At 36.7% G+C, this 17,407-nt stretch overlaps 1 protein-coding gene across 2 annotated transcripts in view; it reads right to left on the bottom strand.

Moving 5' to 3' along the window:
- The window catches only part of glceb (glucuronic acid epimerase b), a 53,614-nt gene that overhangs the window by 12,720 nt on the left and 23,487 nt on the right, over nt 1–17,407 (bottom strand). Inside the window, exons 2-3 of one of the 2 annotated variants that reach the window (XM_055044823.1) lie at nt 16,640–16,747; nt 4,726–5,239 (exon numbers count right to left, since the gene is read on the bottom strand). In XM_055044823.1, the coding sequence (XP_054900798.1) occupies nt 4,726–5,230 (505 nt within the window). In that variant the 5' untranslated portion in view covers nt 5,231–5,239; nt 16,640–16,747. The other variant, XM_055044825.1, reaches the window with a different exon arrangement.

A 17,407-nucleotide genomic window follows, 5' to 3' on the forward strand; every position in this document is an offset into this window, starting at 1 on the left:
TAAATAGCAAGACAGAAAAAAAAAAGCAATGAAATAACACCAGTGAGAGCAAACTAGCAAAAAATGCTGGGAAATTTTAGCTAATCTGCTGCATTTCACTGCAGGCTGTCCCCAGCAGACAGAAATAGCTCAGGCAGGAGAATTACTGATGAACAGATAGCTCACTTTGAGACCTTGTGACAAGCTGGATGCATGTGCCACAGAAGCCCATCCATTTAAGAAGAGGGTCATAAACTTCAATTTGGGATGGAAATGTTTCACCCCCTTCATGACAAACAGACATTGGTGTTCCTCCTTCAGTTTCCTTTGTGGCACATTTTGAAAGAAACCACATTTCACAAGCATCTCACAATGTTCATGTTTTCATAAAAAAAGAAAAAAAATCACTTCTGGTTTTCAGGTTAATGGTGACAAAAGCTCTTAAACCAATCAAATTAAACTTGGGAACATTCTGTTTAGATGATGCTCGTGCAGATTACAAAAAAACACAAAACCATGACAACAAGCTGCAAATTATATCCAGTTTACAGTAAAAACAGATCATTTTATGGACTATAGGGCGAAACATTAGTGTGAGAGGTTGTGCAGAATCAATTCCAAACTCCAGACCGTCAGCAGCATTTAATAGTAGCAGCAGATGATTACACACCATTTTCTGCTACTCTCTGCGATGTTTTTGTTGCACAACTCCATTTACATTTCCTCCAATCCAAATCACCAATTATGTGCAAGAGAAGGATTTTTTCCCCTCACAATGACACAGACATTTCTATCAGTCTGTTATGTGAGCTGTACCTCATCAGATCAGGTTTTTTTCTTTTTTTTGCAGCACTCAGTTGTCATTCCTAGCTGCTAACTCATCTGTATTTATTATATTATGAGAAAAATTATATAATTATAATTTACCTGAATGCCACATCTATACGTTTTCATTTGTGATCTTGGTTACATGGAGTTAATAGATTTTGAGCTTTCGCTTAGACGCACAAATGCACATCAGGGACCGATGGAACGCAGCTATAGTGAGATTATCTCAAACCTGACTATTTATTTGTGTGATTGATGTTGACAGGAAAGAGCATCAGCACATATGCATGCAGATTCACATCGCACTTAGTTCCATCCCCATGGCAGACTTTCCTCTCTGTCTGTCTTGGCATCTCCCTCAACAACTTAAGTCAAATGGCTGTCAAATCCTAACACAGCAGCATGAAGCTGCACTGAAGAGAAGTAATCTGTGTGAAATTGACTGTTAAAAATGAGCACATATTTTTTGCGACTTTCCTGAAAATCTGAGTACTATTTTTCAGGATACTAATCCAGACATTTTGCAGGTGCGTCTCGATGACTTTGAAAAAATTGTCCAAAAAAAATCTACTTATTTAAGAAAAAAAACAAAAAACAAACAAACAAAAAACAAAACAACGTGATGCACACCAGTTATGCAAAAATGCAGTTTCTCAAAAAATTAAAACACGACAGAGAACAATGAAGCATAAGTAGTCCGTCAGCACCTATATGAGGCATTATGATGAGGACTGCTGACTCAACAGTAGTCCAGAAAATGGCCATCAAATGCTGTATTCAAACACAGTAATAGAAAGTTGAATGGACAAAAAAAGTGTGGAACAAAATGGTGTTCAAGTAGCAGGGATCTTATCTGAGCAATGAATAAAAGCTTAAAGGTTTTTCTCTGTAATCCATATAAAAAATAAATGCTTTTCGTTTTCACATAAAGAGTCTAAAGAAGCCCAGAATCCACTTCTTGTGACATGTGCAGTTTCAGCAGTCTGTGATTATTTGAGGAACCAGGTCAACTAAGCACCACAGCAGAGGCATAGCCCAATTACCTCCATAGCACATCACACTGATGCAATAACTAATGCGAAAGAAGCTCAGATCAAGAATTAAGTGCAATTCTTGTGCAGTCAGTGGCCATACTTTCAGTGACATTTCTAAAGTGACAATCCTTTATTGGGTCTTAAAATGTCACTTTGTCAAGAAAGCGATTGTATCCAAATGACACTTTTGTTATGAGAGATGGTTACCAGGTGAATTTTCTTCATATACACATGCCTTCGTTTTCATGGTTCATCAGTAAACAAGCTATACAGCGTTTCAAAGAGTGATGACAATATAAAATTCTAAAACATTTTTTCTTACACTTACATTTATGTGATATGATTTTTTTTCTAATTGGATGCTTAAGCTTGAAATAACTGTACCATCTGGGAGAATATCCAGTGCCAGATGCTGACTGGTCATTACAACAATTAACATGTCTGGCTGAGGGTCTTGTTAAATAACTTTTCAGTAGGCTGTGATGCACACTGGGAGGAAAATACCCCCATGACCTTCATTAAACCCTGTGGTACCTCTGTGACAAGTTAATTAATAGACTGCTGCTTCCACTTCTGAAATTAAACCAAGTTAAGAAGAAGTGTGTATGTTTGCACATGTGAATGTTGAATAGCAAAGTGGCCTTGGGCAATATTGATAGATCTTTTAAAATGGTCGTATAGAAATGTAAATGTGCCTTATCTATTCCAAATGGTAGAAGTAGAAAACAAGAATCAATGTTGAGCCCGGAGGTTTACTTTAATTATTTTATGACTCATTTCCACAATGTACACACATGTTCACAGCAAGTGCTCTTATTGCAGCACAGGAAGGGTTGTGTAAATTGTCCCTGTGCATCAGACATAAATGTAATATAAATTGTGATGTGCGAGATCTACAGACTAAATTATTGAAGTTCATGTGTTTGTACTTTTTACTGAAAAAGTACAAACACATGACCCAAATATAAGATTTAATGCTATTATATTTAAAGCTAAAACCTTACTTACAGCTGCAGTATGTAACTTTTATAAAAATATTATTTTACATATTTGCTGAAACTGTCACTATGTCGTGACAGTATGGTATGAGACAGATAATCTGTGGGAAAATTTTTTAAATAAATAAAGCTCTTCTGTTTTCTCTTGCTGCTCCCAATATAGCCAGGAGGAGTGTCCTAACGCTGCCAATCATGCCCGCGTGTAAACCTTTGTTGTTGAGTTAGGCACTAAACTGCATTATCTTTGAGCTTCATGAGGTAACTTCCATCTAGCAAAAATATCTGCAGAAGCTAGCTAGTACATCCATATAAGCCAATATGCTGGGAAATATGTTAAAAAAATATAGATGTATGAAGTGAACATTGAAATCGTTTATATGATCAGATTGAACTGATTGTTTTTTCCTGAATCAACTCCACGTATTTATTTTGTAATGTCCAACTCGTATAGCCATTTAATTCAATGCAAATTCAATGCACTTTTAAAGGGGTATACCCCTTTAAACAAAGGGGTATGCATAAATAAAGATTAGTAAGTGCTGCTATGGAACCGCATAAATAGCTAAATAATATTTGGTAATACTTTGTGCTAAGCTAACAGCATCTTACATGGTATCAAAGTCTTGACTTGTACCTTCTCTTATGTAGCAACTAGTATCTTATATCCTGTTTCAAGATTCAAATTTTCCTACTTCTAATTCTATACTAACATTGAAAAGTTTATAATGGTATGGATGAAACAAATATCAATCTATAGATCGATAATCCACATAATTGAATCATGTAAATTACAAAAAAATTATATAAACGTCTAAGAAACTAGTTTAACTACTTCTTTACTTTCTGGCTGTTCATCATACACTGTTGGTCAGAGGTCAACACGCTGTCCTAGTTTTTTAACCAGTGTTTGTGTCCATAAAGGACATATTTATAAGCATGTTTATAACCTTGATGTGGTTATAAAAAACATGTTGGCAGGACATGGTGTAATATGGCCTAATTGAAGTCTACCATTGTTTAATTTTATCCCCGTTTGCAAAACCTTATAAAAAGGTTCTTACTTTTTCATATGGCTTCAGTGTTAACTGTGTTCTTTAATTAGCCAAAGTGAAACCAAGCAAAATGAATAATGCTTCTCAGCAAAATTAAAACCCATTTGTTAATGTTGCTTTTCTTTTACAAACGCTGAAAATACCTCGGTATATCGCAAAGGTCTGAAATTTACACACAGACACACAAACACACAAAAACAAAACAAACAGAAAAAAACAATGCAAACATTAAGTCACAAAATTGTAAGATATTCAAGACTATGGTGCAATGGTATGCCTTATTGGTAGCTGTAGCCATTTTGTGATAAGAGAAAAATAATGAATATCTATTCTGCAATTTCAGCTAAGTGTACCGAGCCACTTCTTCATGCAAGCAAGAAGCAGAACTATATTGATGACCGTGTGGTTTCAACTAATAGCCTTTTAAAATGAGCTATTGATCCTTCCTGGCAATTATTTTAAAAGGAACCAAAAAAAGAAAAAGAAAAAAAAAAAAACCCACACAACTGATAAGAAACAGAGTGGACTCTTAGACTTATATACCCAGGTGTCTGTCAGAAGATAAACCATGACATAGTCTCGATAAGAAAAGCAAACATTTTTAATGGAATTTAAAACGTTTCCATTTGGTAGTTACTTAAATTTGTGGGTCACTTTTTCAGTAAGAACAGACTCTTGATATTAACATAGAAACCAGACATTTCCTGTGGAAAACAGGGCAACTATTTGACCTTTACAAGTATTCAAAAGGACAGACACAAATTTAGGGTAGTTTAAGGTCTTTCACAAACTTTAAAAATGTTGCTGTGGACCATGTAATTAAAATCTCCTTACCCTCAACTCCACTGATGCATTTAACACGATCGCGGACCTCCACATTGTAACCCTCAAAGGACATGAATACTCCTTCGGGGTGGTAGGGCTCACGCTGGGCGTAGACCTTGGAGTAGCTGTGCTGGAACTCGAAGCGATCATAGCCATCATATTGCACCACTTTACCGTACACTTCAAAGTATTTTTCCACCCAACTGAAGGGCAGGTAGATCTCCCCTCCCTCTTGCCTGCCTTTGATAGTGGACTCATCGTTGATGAGGCAGTCAATTTCTTCATATTTGATCCCACCAACAACGCCAACAACAGGTGGAGGCTCGGGGGGCTGTGGAGGTTGCTGCTGGCTGCTGCTGATCTTTGCACTTGGAACCACAAAGGCGGCCCGGGGAAGGAAACGGATGGAGATGTCACTGGAGCAGCGGTTCCATAGCAGCACCGTTATGAGTGTGAAGAGGGCGCATATAACTATGAGCGTCTTGTAGTTCACCCGTGCAGCCAGGCAGCGCATGGTCACAACCTGCCCCCATAAAACAAACACAAGTAAAGGGTCAAAAGCAAGCACAAATGATAGTGTTCACTTTGCACTGGGCTAAATAAACTTTCTTGTGACCTACTTTGAAAAATCAGAAGGTCATCTGTTTGATAAAAGACAGCCTTCTGTTTTACCTCATTGCAAAAAGATGGACGAAACATAAATTTTGCAACTGTCAAATTAGCTAATTTGAAGTTATTTACATCTCAACATCAATATAAAAGCTCAAAGTAGGTATAACATTCATACCAATAGATGTATCCAACATCTGACTGGTGCTGTATACATAATTACAGTATAGAGGAGTTGGTTAAAATGGCAGCTATGTATGTGACACATTGTTGATGAGGCAGTTAATTTCTTCACATTTCCTAAAAATGTCTTGGTTTTCATCCAGATGTTTCTTGCCTAATGTAAAATGACTCTTCTTTTTAAAATCAGTGGAACTCATAAATAGGATTATTCTCCAGTCTCTTCTTACTGGATCACGAACACTGACCTCAAAGTCTTTTTGGTTTATGAGATGTTTTCATCTTCCAATTGGTGGGTTACCGGTTTGATTCCCAGCTGCATTAAATCAAGTTGATTTTTGTTTGATTTTAGAATTAGTTTGATCTGAAAAAAAGTTGCAAAAGCAGAAGAAATAATAGCAATTACTTTTTAATGGCACTTTGAACTGCTGTGGTATTTTGTAAAAGTGTTTGGGGAAAATCTGCCATACATGTGTGTCAGGAACACACAAGGACTCAATTAGACCACACGTACCGCGAGTAAAATTGTGCATTCTGTGGTTCTGACGGTCCTTTGTCGCAAACAAGAACTTCTGGTTTGTGCTTTGATTTCCAGCATCTGAAAGCCTCTTATTAACTTTGACAAAAGCACTAAGGAAGCTGACATCTGTGACAGCTTTTCATGCATATCTTTGTGTTTCAATCACTGCTGTTCCTGACAGTGAGTAACAATTTACAAAGACTAATGTACATTTTAAAGTCGAGTTTTCTACATTCCTGCTTTCCTTCAGCTGGAGCTACAAAAGATCAAACCATGATGAGAGGGGTGTAATGAGGAGGGGGTCTCAAGATTTGTCAACCAGAACATTTCAATCTCGTTAATTGGGATTTCCAGCTCAAAACATGGAGTATTTCTTTATCGGTCAGCTAGCAAACCATAAGAGCTTCAAAAGTATGCATAATAAATATAGAAAACTATCCACACATTGTAATGCAGAATGCTGTATTTGAAACCATTTTTAGCAGTTATAGCAATTGAAAACAAAGTGTTAGTTTAGAGGAGTTGATCTGAATATTTCCTGAATCTAACTAATTACATCCAATTCAAAATGTAATGTATAATTTACAGCAAGTAGGGACAACACTACCCTTAAACTAAAAAAACTGCTCCCCTTAGAGAGTTTACTTTTATGGTTAAGACTATAATGCAAATTTCCAGAATCTGGACTCGGATGCTAAGTGATGGTTTTGTTTGTTATTTTAATGTTGCTGCCATTAAACTTTAGGACACCAAGTCTCTGACCTGGTCAGTCAATATTCTGTCTGCAGATCAAACTGAGTCTAAACCCTATTACCCTTTCTAAAAAGGTTTACACCATCACTCATGTTTTACATTGACATTTCTGAAACAATTCTTGAAATTTTTTTATTATTTTTAAATAAGCCTGCTTTATGTCACCACCACCGTGTTATCATTTACGTTCCACATTGGTCATCCATTCCCAAATAAATACACTATGCGATTAGAAATTGTGATTAATCAGTGTGTTAATATTTGGTATTGAAAGAGCTCTAATTGCAGCACACAAAGCAGACATGTTCCGAGCCCTATTGTGAGTCAGGATTCATGTTTCTCTTTGACATTTTCACCAAGCAAACAAGAAATCAATGCACAACCTTTAGCTTCCTCCTCCACACTAATTACAGCTTACTGCCCACAGAATTTACTGTTGAAGTGATGACCGAGGAGGGAGAGGGTGAAATCATTACTATCCAAGTTCATTCCACTGCCTCATCTTAAATGGGACACTGCTGAAAGTGGGTGTGATTAATGTACAATAATTCTGGCAATAGTAATCTACTTTTACAATGCAAAGTCAAATCACTGTGCAAGAGGTACCTGGAACAATGTTAATTTATGGAGTGGCTCCAATCAACAAGGGAGGTGTACACAGTGCTTTGAATAGCAAACACTGTCAGAATATAAATTCAACAAAGCATAATGCACAAGTCATATCAAATTATAATTGCACCTTCTGCAGCCCTGAACAAACACTTCTCATCCTGATCAATTACTGAAACATATATTGTTGACATATGGGGACGATACAGCTCAGTGTAGTAATGAAAAGCAAAACCGATTGGAGCTCCAACACTAGCAGAAAAATGCAAGTTAAGAAAATAAATAAATACACAGACTGCACACTGAAAGATAAGTAGGACTGGTCTTGACAAGCAACTTTCTATAAATGATAGTCTCTTTTTATAGCCCTCTGCTGCTGGTGTTGAGCTCACACTCCCAGTTTGAAATACACAGGGTTAGGTACAGAAGCATAAAAAGTATCCCATCGCCTTTCTCTTTGTGGCCACAAATCAAAAACAATGTCCTGTTTCAGAGATGCAAATTAGATGTTTTCTTTTGTAAATGGAAAAAGTAAGGGGAAAGAGACAGCTCAACTTAAAACTCCTGCTAATGCTATGCATTATTAAAATAACAAAAATAAAATACATATTCCAATTTCACCTTAGAAACCACATCTTCAAATTCTTCCAAAATGCATTAAATTTCAAAATCAATATTGCTCTTTTTAGATAACACAATGAGGTATAAAACTCTGTAGTTGCATTGAACAAAGAGTCCAGCAACTCACCAGCCACCTGGCCGATCAGGCTGAAGAAACTGTTGAACATTTGTCAGTAAGTTGTTGGTGTCTAGAGCTCAGAGACAAATTCAAGGTGAGGACAGCAACTACAGGACTATGAAGAAAAACCTAAAGTCAGAGATCCCAGAGGTTCTTTTTGGAAAGATTAAATGAAAGAGAAACTTGACTGAGTAGATGGATGAGCCTGTGCCGGGCCACCAACAGATAAAAGGAGCAAATCGAGCTAGAGATGTGTGGGTTGAGGTGCTGGTGTGAGCCGGTGTTGTCAAGAGATCAGCCAGACCTTTTTAAAGCAGATGATGAGCAGGAAACTATTTCCTTGACCTGTTTCTAAAAGCAAGCGCGATAAAGGTGCATTGTAAATTTTAAAAGGTCTAATATGTCTGGGAAGTTCTTTCTTTGCACTGTGGTAAACAGTCTTTACAACAACACCGCAAGAGAAGGACATTTAGAGGGCGCTTCATTTGAATATGTTATGGATTCAGAACATTTAGTCTGACCAACATCACAGACCGACAGCATCTAAATTGCTGGTTATTATGCTCAGGCAGCTTTCAAGGGTTAAATTGTTATTTTACTGTCAGAATGACTTTTTGTTTGTACCATTTGGAATCTGATTAAAGAAGTGATTTTTAATAGTCAAAAATGTTTGTTTTTCAGCCAGAGAAAAAATTTCCTCAGAGCCTCACCATTAATGTTCTGTCCACAGAAGGCCGTGATATTTTGCAAAGCATATTGTTTCAGTCCATTTGTACCTTCAGTCCACACAAAAAGAGTAAACCTTGTTTTAAAAAAATATGAGCTGCAATTGTTTTGGGAGAGCTGTTAGCCTTCAGCTGCTGTGCGTATTTGTATCTTCCCTTAAATTGGGGTGTAGTCGATAGAGGAAAGGATTGTTTGCATTTCAATATTGTTTTGTGGCTAGTTGATTCCAAGTGTCATGAATTTCGGTTTTGCATATTAAAAGAAGATTTTTTTCTAGGGTAGATGTTCAGAGATAGCTGGTTCAAAAGTACTGAATGTCCTAGAGAGAGTTGTACACATGTCAGAGGAAAAAAAATTATTGCAATTAATATAGCCAGTGAAATATTTAATATCACAATTGCATGATTTACTAATGCCGTAAACTTGACTGAGTTTACGGCAATTGGAAGTTTCTCCTTGCAATTAAATTTTCCATCAAATAAAACAGAGAATGTGTCCAAGACATACCACATTAGAGGATTAGACATTTGCAGTGATGCAATGAAAGATAGAGATGAGATGGTTTTACTGGACCAATCTGTGCTTCCGCTATTGAAACAAAATCATTTTATTATTTGGAAGGTAAAATCCATTTGTATTTGGGATAATTGACCAAAACATGACTGGCACACTAAATGGTGTCATCTCTGAGAACATTACCGGCCTCAATAATTTGGCACCTTACCCCACATATTCATCCGTGACTCAAACTGATCAGTCTCGATCTGAATAATGTTAAAAAAATAAATAAAGCTATCTCCAGTATTGCTGTTACTTAATCCATGCCTAAAGAAAAAATATTTACCAAATAACTTAAGAAGAGTACTATCATTTACTTTTACATCATACATGAAATGAAATGTTACTTGATTACTATCCTTTACATTCCATTTGCACAAATTGAGTCATTTGTAAATCATATTTGCTGCTAAGCAAAGTTAATTTCAAAGCAAACAGCATTTCTGCAGCTTCTTACATAGAGTGCTGCATTGTCCCTGAAGCATTTTGACCCAGATTTATGTGATTCTTTTGGGAGGATGTTCTCGTCCGAAAAACAAGAGCCTTGGCGGTTTCCTGAAAGGCTCAGAATGATTTGTGTTTGTCTTCAAAACTAGAAAATAAATGACTGTCCTTGATCTGCAGAAAGGACAGCAGTGGTGCATTATTGTCATTTTGGGGAGGAAGTCAGAGATCCCATAGAATACAGATTAAACAAATTCAGCCGTTTACAGAACATCCTGTACCAAGGGCAAAATAATTTCTAATAAATACACTACCACAATCTTACTAATCTTTACTTATTTGTTTTAGCTTGTAGGGCATGTCAACTCTAATGAACAATCAGAAAAAGTTTAGAAAGTTTTATCACTGACATTTGTTTTTTAGGTTTAGAAAGTTTGAAAATGAAGGTTTGTTGGTATAATTGAGATCTTTGTGCAATCCAGCAATTATTAGACAAGCTCAGCTGGTTTTATCCCTCTGATGATAATGTGAGATGAAATTTATACATTTAAAAAAAACTGCACAAAGCTGGCCAGAAGATGAGAGGCAATCCTTTTGGAGGATAACCTCCCTCACCCCTCTACCAGTGCTGGATGGGATTAACACAAAAAAACATCCCACTCAAAAATCAAAGCAGCTTTTCAGATTATATTGTCCCATCAGGAACAATTGGAAAGAAGTACAGAAAATTCACTTTACTCAGGACCTGCACTTAATGTCAGCATAGGGAAAATTTACCTCAGTTCAAGTTGATCAATTCAGAAGACTACATTGCCAAGTTCTAGGTTGTTAGTAAAGCAAACACCACTCAAGAACACGCTTATGTGGTTATTTTCACTTCAAGTTACTTTATGACAAAAAATAAAGAAAAGTTTACATAGGATAGCATTGCCATAACCCTTGATTACATTTTTGTCTTGTTGACAGAAGATCTGTCTGATATGTCCAGAGGGTTTTTTGAACAAAGAAAGCAACAGGATTACAGTGTAATGATTCTGCTGACCACTCAGTTAACCCCGTCGGCCTGATGTGTGGCCCTCCATTTAGTGCTGCTCTGTTCAATCCTCAAAGCTCCCTGCAGGGGACAAATGCGTTTTCTGAGCCCCTTTGTCAACATTAACAATATTATTTGATCTAAATCCAGTTGATGAAAATTAATGCCACATATTTTCAAGAAATGCATGTTTTCAGACAGGAATAAAAAAAAGTTAATGACACTTTTCCTCTTAACCAACTGATGGTATTAATGTCTTATGTCAAGAGCTCTCCACATTTAGTAATTACACTACTTACTGATTAAGCTTCAATAAGCTTTATGTTTAAGAATAAAATTTGAGGGAGCTTCACGAGGAGTGGACTGAGGATGCAGTATATAATGATAATAAATGTAGCATATTTTGAAAAAAAATAGCCCATTGTGTTATGGAAAGACTGTCCACCCACTTGATACAAGAGAAAATGTTTGTTTTTAAGGAAATGGCTATCACTTAATCGTTAGTCGACCAATGAGAACAATCAACTTTATTAATAGATAACTTGCATCCCTGAACCAGTTTTTGGTACCTTTTACTGTCCATGGTGTCCCTGTTCTCGACTGGCCAGCAAACTTCCCTAACCTGATACAACAGACTCAATACTCCAGATGATCTGAAGGCTGATCTCAAACCCAAACGGGCCTTCCACCATCCCCCAGCAGAACCACACTCTGATCGCCTCCATGACACACCACACTGTTACAAGAATTCATGCAAAAGGAGCTACCAGTATTGAGTGCATGTAAGGAAACATGCTTTTCAGAAGCATGACAATTCTGTTCTATTTATACTTTTCTTACTGATGTTACATAAAAATCAAATTTTATGAAACTGAGTTGAGAGCTCTAAGCCCAAATCCCCAAATGACAAGGAATAAAGTTTTCAATGTTGTCACACTGTGTGTGCGTGTGTGTGTGTGTGTAATGAATCATTATGATCTGAATTTTATAAACAAATATGGAGTCATTTTGTTTGTTTTTGAGAGGAACTTGTATATGCTTTATAGCTTAAAAGGTGTAACAAAAATAATATCCTACCCCTCTGCAATGGCTTATGAAAAGAATGTGAGGCCTTGGATGTTTCATTGTTTGGGAATGAACCCCCCGACTCAAAATAAACAAAAATTATTTTTCAGTCTGGCAAGAATACCTAACTTTGCTAAAGTTAACGCTGACAAGTTCACACTGCAGCAGAAACAGGAAACACCTTTGCCTTTAGATCTTTGCTGTTATCTCAGAACATCAGGCACGTTAAAATGATTGTGAACAGATGTTTGCTGCTGTGATTATAGAAAGGATCTCTTAATACCCTGATGCAGCACACCTTTAATATTAACGGGCCCCTATATGGAGATGGTCATCCAGCAAAGATTAGGTTATCTGAACAAGACTAAGTAAAGTTGCCATACAACAACCACAGATTGCTTATACAAAATAGGGAACCTGTAAGTCTTAAAAAATGTAGTAAATAGCTAGTATATATATCAAATTAGTTACTGATTTATTACTTTAAACACCAAATACTGTAGCAGTAATCTAGTAAATTTTGTTTAGGCAGCTGGGACATAATGGAGATCTGACTAAATAAAATCTATAATTTAGCAAGGAGCTCTGACTGTGTAATGAACAAGATGCCAGAGAACCCTCTTCACTTAAATACAGCAAAGGCAGCAGCAGCTCAGCTAAACAAACCCAAATCTTAAAATCCATTTACACTGCATTTAAAATACATTAATGCTATGCAAAGTGAATTATGAACAGTGCCGGCTCCTTATCTAATCTTGAGTCAAAATGTCTTTTCCAACAAACCTCTTTAGACCATGTTAAATAGACTAATCCTTGAAACTATACAAAGTACATTTTCTTCCATACTCTGGGCAAACAAACTTTATGGAGGCTTTGCTATAAACTCTGGTTACATACTATAATCCACAGCACACTAGCTGGCAGGCCCTGAAATTAGACATTTAGGTGAAGGCAGCTGATGGAGATGGATGAGGATAGGATGGAGAAACTCCAGGGTGAAATGAGCTGTGAAACCACAGACTTGTAACTACGATCTCAATGATTGGCACGCTATGGGTTAATGAGAATGTACTGAAGCACTTTCTGCTGCGTGCTGGTTTGGGCGCTAGTGTCATTTATCTTAGATGCACATTTTATCATTTGTAAAGGAGTGTGGGTTGGAGACAATGCAGGTGTGTTGTTAGAGGCATCGACTGCCAAAGTGAAATGTGAAGAAGGCAATGATCTTAAAGATGCGTGCCATGAGTTTTTTTTTTTTCTTTTTTCCCCCCTAAATTCATGTGCAGTCAGCATTAAATTGTCAAGTGCTTGTGAAGTACTCTTGGGCTGGAATTGGAACAGATGAAAGTTTAGGGGTTTTGTCTCTTTAGCAAATTTTCCAGGCATTTCAGTGCGCTCCTCCACTGGAGAAGTAAGGCACCAATCTGTGACAGCCAGTAAGTAATCAGCTTATTCTGCAGCTGAGAGGCATTTCAGCTCATTTAAAGATTGCGTGTGTGAATAAGTAGGTATTATGCGTTTCTGTTTAGTTTTACAGTCTGATTAGAACACCGAGAGTCCTTAAGGGTGTATCCAAGGCAGCTTGTAACTTTATCACAAAACTACATCAAAAATTCTGTTTCCTTTTTTTCACTTTATCGTGACAGAATAACATGAGACAGATAATCCTCTGTCTCTTTCCTGAGGTCCTCCCGGGTCCATACACTACTCAGTCAGAAACAACCAATCAGAGCAAGGACTGGAGGGTCTTAGCGCCATCAATGAGGCTCATGTACACGCTACCTCTGTGTTAATGGCAGAAAAACAACTTACATTACAGGAAAATTGGCTTATTGTCTTTCATCAGTGGCTATGGTAACTAGTATCCACAGCAGGCTGCTGGTTACCATAGCATCCTGATGTGATGCTAAAAGGAGCTGTAGTGTAGCAGAGAGCAAAGGGAAGAGCGTGAGTAGTGCACACATCAGGATGATTGACAGCACTAAGGCCCTCCTCCTATCTCTGAGTGATTGCCGCTGATTGATCTGTGCATTTTTGCAGATGGGACTAGGAGCACAAAGGCAAAGGAGCTTGATTCTGTTTCAGATTATCAGTCGCATACTGTCCCAACACAATGACAATGTTAAATACATAAGAAAACATTTTTGATAAAAGTTGCCTACAGCAGCTTGAAGAACAATTTTTGATTTATTTTTTACTGCCTGGTTTATCCAGTTTCTATCCTTCAATATGAACATTTCTAATAATCTCTGGGTATTTGTTTCAATTTGGTTCTGTTCTGGAATTCCCCTGCTGAGAGACAATCTATCTATTCTGCTCTGGCAACAGGAAATTAAGTATTCGATTCGAGCTGAAGTTGTTTTTCTGTCATTTACACATATTCTACTACTTAATCTGTAGCAAACTTAATACCTAGCTGTCTGTTGTTTTATTCTGCGAGATATGTATGGCTCTTGTCCGGAGAATAAAACATGTTAGCTGCTATGTCATCAAAAAAGGTGCAGTTACAGCGACATAAGATTTCACGGGCATTGCTTTTCTGTACGGCACATGTCAAAGCTGTTTTACCTTCTTGTGATTCTGCTGCTTTATTCTGGGCTCTCTATTATGTGTGTGAGTCTGCAATTTGATAAAAAAAATAAAATAAAAAAAGTAACTCAAAGAGACTGCTCCTTTTTTTTCCTTTTTTTTTTTTCAAAAGAGCTGCAGGCTATGTGTTGATTTAGTGAGAGAGACAAGCAAGCATATTAAATGGTTAATTATAAAAACAGCAATAGTACCTCTATTGTTTGCCAAGACTCAAAAGACAAGTATAAAACTGGAGGCAGAAGAAACAATTGCAACGTGTCACTCAGAATTTATAATGAGCTTACATCTTCAGTATGTTTTGCTAAGAGATGGAAAAACTACAGGTGAAAATCATAATAAGTTGGAATATTTAGGGTCTAATATTTGGATAGTAAGCAAAACATTTTGTTACCTTAAAAGATTCCTGTGTCTGACAGACTCAAAGCTAATTACCTACATTAGTGGCTGTTCAATGATCAGAGGTGGTTAGAGTATTCAAAACTTTTACTCAAGCATCAAGTAAACGTACTCACGTAAAAAATGTAACTGAGTAAATGTAACTAGTTACTAACCAGCCCTGCCATTAGCAGTTACCGGTACCACAGGTGAATAAAAAGAAATGAATACCAAAAAAATAAAAAAAATAAATAAAAAATTGTTCAGTGCTTTAGAAGCATTGAATCCTAGCAAAACTTTACCAAGAATAAAAATTTTAAAAAATTAAAAAAACAACTTTAAATTGTTTTTATTCTAAATTACTTAAAGGGAAGATTGCAAAATTAGAAGGACCTTTAAGAAATAGTCACACAGACACAAATCTGAATCGTAAACAACAATCATGCTTTGTTCAGAAGCAGCCGGTAAGTGAGTAAACTGCTTTGAGCTTAATTCGTGAGTGTGTTTTACTGAAGAGGATTAGGCAAGGCATTACCACAAAGCTTATAGCTGAAGTCTGCAGGGGGATTAAGACAGCCATGACTCAAACGAAGGGGTTATAAAAGAAAAATCACAGGATTGTTTGAGAGGGAGGTCAAGCAAAGTGCTTGTCCTACCAGCACAAAGCGAGCCTGGAAAATGTTGAGAAAGCAGGGATGTAAATGCTCTCTAAAGTAGAGGCAAGATTTAGTGCTCACAGATATATTTACTGTCAATAGGAGCCTCGGCTTGAACTGTCGAAACAAACAAGACCAAATGACACAGACTGTGAGAATGACTGTTCTCATGAGTCCACTTACGAGATCAAAACTGATCAAAAAAACTTTTGTATTGTCAAAAATGTTGTGACTCAATGACCAACATAGACCATAAGTCTGCATTTCTACAAGGTCACATATTGTAAAAAATGGCTAAAATGGAGGGCCATTTGGAGAAATCAGCTTTTATGACCTTGAAGTAGTCCATTTTGAGTGTGTTTGGTTGTTTTAGGTGAATTTTTCTTTACACTAAACTACATTGCTTCTTTTTACTGTCTGTGTCCTCTCTGCATATATCCTCCAATACAGGAAATAAACAAGTTAAACAATAAACAAAGTCAAAAATCAGAACTAGCAGAGGGAAAATTTGTAGTTTAATTTCAGCTGCAAACGATAACCATTTTATTGTTCATTTTATCAAATAGAAACCTCTCATTCTGTAAAATGAGATGTTTTACCATGTCAAATGGTCAGAGCTAAAACAGAGGGATAAAACAAAACAGTATGGAAAACTTAACAGCTATATTGAAGATATACAGACCAACCTTAAACAGTCCTTCAGAAATCATCAGTGGTGGGAAATTATGTTTGACTGCATAAAAGGTAGGACGTGTTTCGGGCTTCTCCAGTGAGACAATTATCTGTGTATAAAAGGTAATGAACCCATGTGAAAGACTAGGTCACTTTCATAGTTCACATGCAGTTAGAGGATGCTAGAGATAATTTGGCTAATGAAGTCAAGAGGATATTTGCATGCCGAGGAGTAGATAAGGTGTGTTGCAAAACAGTCAATGTCAGATCAAGGTCGTAGTCAAGAGGCTTGCTTCAAAGACGTCTAACAAATAAGATTCTCTCTGTGTACTTTTTTGAGCTTGACGGCAACAGAGACCCTGATTTGTGACAAAGACAACTGAATGGTGACTGACCTCCTCAGATCTTTCACAAAGAAATAAACAGCTGGGTCGACATCCCGTCCACCTTCACCACAGTCTGCACTCCGCTCGATCTTCTGCTGCCTGCAGCTGCTTCAGCACCTACACATGACGGGAGGAAATATAAACTCCATTATTATGAGTTGAAAAGTGGACAGCGTTCAAATGTGAATCATAGATGATAAGCAAGGGTGTCTGTATATATATATAAAGAAAATCCTTTATCAGCTATAATATATCACATTTCCCACCAGCAAGGAAGGCAAAAGCACTGCTGGGCTAAAGATTTAAGGAATTCTTCCAAATCTATTGGAACCATGTTTTCTTTGGCACAGAAATGACAAAAATGTCTCAGCTGTTGTTGAGGTTGTATTTTTTTTCCACATTTAATACAACAGAAAAAATTTTATGAAAGAAAATGTTTCCGTCCAAATAATATGTCTAATAATTCATGACCAATTACAACGTAACAATATTTTTACTGTATCAATTAGGTATAAGCCGTTATGCAATATTCTGTTGCTTTCCTTTATATTAAAACAGTAGACAAGGTAAAAGTTGAAGGTGTTTATAGGTTTTAGAAAAGTATATATCTTGAATTCAGTGATTACATTAATCGGAAAACAAACATTTCTAAAGGGCTGAAAAAGACCTGAACCATGCAAAAGTTAAAGTGGTACACTCAGATTGAGAGAAATAGATCTAGAAAGGTTTGCAGTAATTGCACCTCAAATTGAAATCATTTGAGTAAGCTGCGAAAAA

The sequence above is a fragment of the Poeciliopsis prolifica genome, unplaced genomic scaffold, assembly GCF_027474105.1.
Source record: "Poeciliopsis prolifica strain line A6 unplaced genomic scaffold, Auburn_PproV2 SCAFFOLD021, whole genome shotgun sequence".
NCBI classification, from domain to species: domain Eukaryota; kingdom Metazoa; phylum Chordata; class Actinopteri; order Cyprinodontiformes; family Poeciliidae; genus Poeciliopsis; species Poeciliopsis prolifica.